The 4,592-nt window shown below is 39.5% G+C and overlaps 1 protein-coding gene across 1 annotated transcript in view; it reads left to right on the forward strand.

Moving 5' to 3' along the window:
* Positions 1–2,613, forward strand: part of ZDHHC21 (zinc finger DHHC-type containing 21) — a 44,342-nt gene extending 41,729 nt beyond the window's left edge. Inside the window, exon 8 of the mRNA XM_018556482.1 lies at positions 1,897–2,613. Coding sequence (XP_018411984.1) covers positions 1,897–2,029 — 133 coding nt within the window. The 3' untranslated portion in view covers positions 2,030–2,613. The remainder of the gene's footprint in view (positions 1–1,896) is intronic.
* Positions 2,614–4,592: the final 1,979 nt, after the last annotated feature.

Consider the following 4,592-nt stretch of genomic DNA (forward strand, 5'->3'; position numbering starts at 1 on the left):
ACAGCGGGTTTTGCCTTTCGAGGGGCAGAGCCAGCTGTACCCGCCCCTCCCCCGTCTGTTCCGCCAGTCAGCGCTGGAGGATCGGAGGGGGGGAGGATCGGACAGGGGAGGGGGAATTCAGTCCCTCACCTGTCACAGCAGAGAGCCGTGACCGGATCGAGAAGTGAGCAAACGCCGGTATGTGTTCGCTCACCTCCCGATCTACTGAGCCGACCTGTGACAGTCTCATTGTCACAGGTCGGCTAGAACTATGAGGTGAGTGAAAAGCACTCACCTCATAGTTCTCATTTAATGGACTGCCCTAGTCTAAGCCCTCATTCAGTTCACATTGACATTTTGGAGGGGATCTTGAAACAGGCAAGGAAAATCACAAACCCCATTCATGGAAAAGTGACAGTTTTACTAAATACCCACAAGAAGTCCAATCTGCTTCGGGGCAATCCTGCCTATGATGCCAAGGATGTGCTTACTTTTTCACAGTACACTAATTGATATTTTTGTTGTTTAAATGTTTGAAAAGGCCATTTTTTTTCTTGTGTTCTTATTGACGTGTATCACCTTTTTCGTAGGCAATGTTTGAATAAAATTCTAATGTTTGTGTGATCAATTATGTTAAAGTCAACAGTTTTCCATGGGGTGTACTTCCCTTCTCCTATGACTCTACATTGCTCCTGTGTTTTATTAATATGTTAATCAAGTCAGAGTTGAATTCATCCATAATATTCATATACAAGATTCCCTCCATACACCACTCAACCAGTGGAGATTGTTGGTTCCTAGAAATGACAAGAACAGATGGTCCGGTGTCAGATCCAGCAAAAAAGCAGAATGTCACCAACAGTAATGTTCTTTTCATAGTTTTAGTGTGAAGAAATCATCATATGATGAAACAGCTGATGTTTTGGGGGTCTCCCAGTGTCCCTTTGCCAAGGTAGTGCCTGTCCCTGTGAGATTTCATTGTGTGTTTTTAGCATGTGATGATTCTTTCATAATGAATCTGTGAAAAGAACATTTATTAGAGCACATGCTTTTCACTAATTGGGAAAATCTTGCCCATTTACTTTTTTTTTGGCTTAATTAATGGTCATGACAAAAGTTTTATTGATCATGTGTGTTGACAGCTTGTGAATAGAACAGTGAAAATATTGTAATTCTGGAAGCCTTTGCTCTTGTATTCCATATAGATTTGACCCAAGTGTGTGAACAGCCATGTGGTGCTTCTATAAAGTTCATTAAGATATTCAAGGCAAGCGTCAAGAAACATTGAGGTTCTGTGGGGAGTTTCACTTAGACCACAGCAGATCTGATAAAATGGCTGGCGATAGAATGGATAGCATTTCCAAAGCCTATAAGAACCATATTGCGGAGAAATGGCTGCTGGCTATGCAGTTTGATCCATGTTTACTTAAATTTGCCATTATTCCAAGTTATTGTCGGCAAAATTGCACAGGTTTTCAAACTGCTGGCAGGCCTGTCTCTACTCATTTCCTGCAGCAAGCTTTTCTGATAGGAACTGGAAGCAGCATTTTCATCTTTTTAGGTTTTTGCTTTTGTTCCTATGAGGGGAGTTTTCGATAAGACAAAATTGTATTTCCAGGGTTCAAAGAGGAATGAAAGGACTTGCCACTGTTTAGCTGACATGAATTCTTGTCATCCCTGGATTGTCTACAACTTCAGAAGTTGCCCTCTGTTGATTGACAATAAAGTTTCAGCCCCTGCTAGGTGGTGTTAAATCGCAGCTGCATGTCACAATGAAAGCAAAGCTGCATTTGTGATGCTAGGGAACACAATTCTTCTAAGCCTTCTAATAGATCCCCAGCCAACCTTGTATTGTCTACGCTAACTCAAATGCACCATGGGAATGCTGTCTTTCACTAAGAATGCTGTCTTCTGTAGATCGAGAGCTCGAAAACCATGGCAGCAGACCTTCTCAGAAGTTTTTGGCACTCGCTGGAAGATCCTGTGGTTTATTCCTTTCAGGCGGAGACGACCACTGGGAGTCTCCTACTACTTTGCCAATCATGTCTAAACAGATGGATGGTGGGCACAGATGGATCCGCCACGCTGGAAGCAAGTTACAGGTTTTATCTTAACAGTGCTATGACAGTCTTCAAGTCAATTATAATCCACCCACCAATCTTAGACATCACAAAGTGCCCCAGGCTTTGTTTTAATAGTGATCTCAATGCAGTTGTGGGAACAGTACAAGATATGTATTTATTTGCTGAACATTGTCTCCTTTCAAGATGTCCTTTTTCCCTTCAGGACATATTGAACTCCCTCAGGCTACAAATTAAAACCATGGATTAAGATTTTTGTTGAAGTGGTTTTGTTTTTTTTAAACTTTTTTTTTTTTTCTTCTTTTTTTTTTTTTTTTTTTAAACGCCCTGATAATACCTGATACATGGATTCCGTTTTGAAACTTTTGTTTTGTTTTTTAATTTTGGATTCCAGCTTCCTAACCAAATAGTAATTATTTTTGTATAATATATACAAACTGTTGTATTTTGCAAATCATTTGTTTTTAACTTACTCCATTTTTTTCTGGACTACTGCTGCATACAGTGCATCACAAACTAATATACTGGAAATTAAATATGCTTTTAACTTGAGATTTTACCATGTGGCTGGTTGTTAAAATGAATTCTACCCATCATGCAGTATAGTAACATCATGTATTTGTATATTTGTGCTATACCTACAATAAGTGCAAATGTCGGCTGCTTCTTTTTTTGTGTTTGTGTGGTGTGCAGTTGCCATATGCTGAATCTCTAAAAATATTCCGCTGTTCATATGGTGTGTTTTACATATATAGATTTTAAGAAGTAGAACTGGTAATATAGCTATAGATAGATTATTATTTTATATTGCACCATTATATACTGTATTACAGAACACTATACAGAGTGTATATATATTTTCCTAAGGATTCAGTTTGGGCATTCAGCTTGTTTGTACAATCACACATGGACACACTGCACTATGGCAAATAAGTGTAAAGCTGGCCATATACCTATAGATTATCTGCAGATTTTCTAGGGTCAGATGGAAAAAGTGCAACAGATTCCTCCATCTACGCTAAACTGTGTGGATGGAGGAATCTCCCACTGGGCCAAGCTTCAGTATCTTGCTAGACGGCCCCGCTGGCTCTCAATATACCTGAACAATGCCTGCATCCAATCAGATTGTTCAGGTATTTTGAGAGCCAGCGGGGCTGACTAGTAAGATACTGAAGCTTGGCCCAGTGGGAGATTCCTCCACCCACACAGTTTAGCGTAGATGGAGGAATCTGTTGCACTTTTTCCATCTGACCATAGAAAACCTGCAGATAATCTATAGGTGTATGGTCAGCTTAATACATACGTTGGATACAATAATCAAGGTGCAGTCAAAGCTTTTATTTGTTTTACAAATGTGTTGGGCATAATAAACTGTCGATCAAATACTAAGAAATTCCAAGTTGTTTGTGTCAAAATGTAGAATCTAATTCGATGTTCCTATTAAATGTGCAACAAAGACCCTTTTCCCCTAAACTGTCTGATTTTGTATTTGACATTCAATATGTATCACTGTTGGCACAGCTACCTGCCCATTATAGTACTACAATACGTGTGGAACCATTAATTGATCTATTACACGGTAAAGCTTTTTTTTTTTTTAAATAATATTGTGCAAAGTATTAAAAAAAAAAAAACTGCAACTTCTGTTGTAAAGCAAGAATGATATGCAGCACAAGTATCCATAGACTTTAGAATACTTTTTCCGTATCCATGTAGACTTCCACCGTATATCTTTCTAATATGTAGGTTTCTGTGGCCTGCCAGGGAACTTTGGATGTGATGTTTATTGGGAGAACTGTAGAATTGGGAAGTAAGATTCTCAAACACATCCATTCACTTTCTCTCTATTTTTAAAAATGCATATTTTGTAGTTTAAGTAGTACCTCGCGTTATGATTTTTGACTGCTTTGTGCTGGAAAATGCCTCTGTCAGTGAAAAAGCTGCTTTCCCTCCTTCTATGCAGTCCTCTGTGTTGGCATTCTTGAGTAACCGCTACACCCCTCATCACAAATGCCCTCACAGACTTCACAATACTGCTGTTACAGATAAGTCAGTGAAAACGGAGGTGTTTTTTTTGTACAATGTCTATTAGGCCCCATTCCCACTAAGTGATTTATCGCGCATTTTTGCAGCGCGATATCGCGAGAAGTCGCCGGCCAATGCTGTTCAATGGAGCTGTCTTGGCTCCATGTCGCGCTGCGCAAATTGTTGGCACTATATAAATCCAGTATAATAATAATGCAGAATCGTTGGCTAGCAAGAAAGATAAAGCACTATCAGTGACACTAAGGACGTTGCTGGAGATGCCTTCATTTTTACCCTAAGCAGTGTGTACAGAACTCTGGGAAAAGCAGTGAACCAGTCACATGAGCTGTGTCTGAAAATTCTGGGAAGCCCAGTCCACAACAAGGGTTCTGTTGTCAAGGTTACAAAATGTGATATATTTTTTCCACTTTAGAAAGTCATAGCTGGCTTTCAACTGGAGTGGGAAGTAATATTGAATAGCACTACAGAAACATTACCCCATCACAA

This window comes from Nanorana parkeri, unplaced genomic scaffold, assembly GCF_000935625.1.
Source record: "Nanorana parkeri isolate BGI_ZX_2015 unplaced genomic scaffold, ASM93562v1 scaffold239, whole genome shotgun sequence".
Lineage (NCBI taxonomy): Eukaryota > Metazoa > Chordata > Amphibia > Anura > Dicroglossidae > Nanorana > Nanorana parkeri.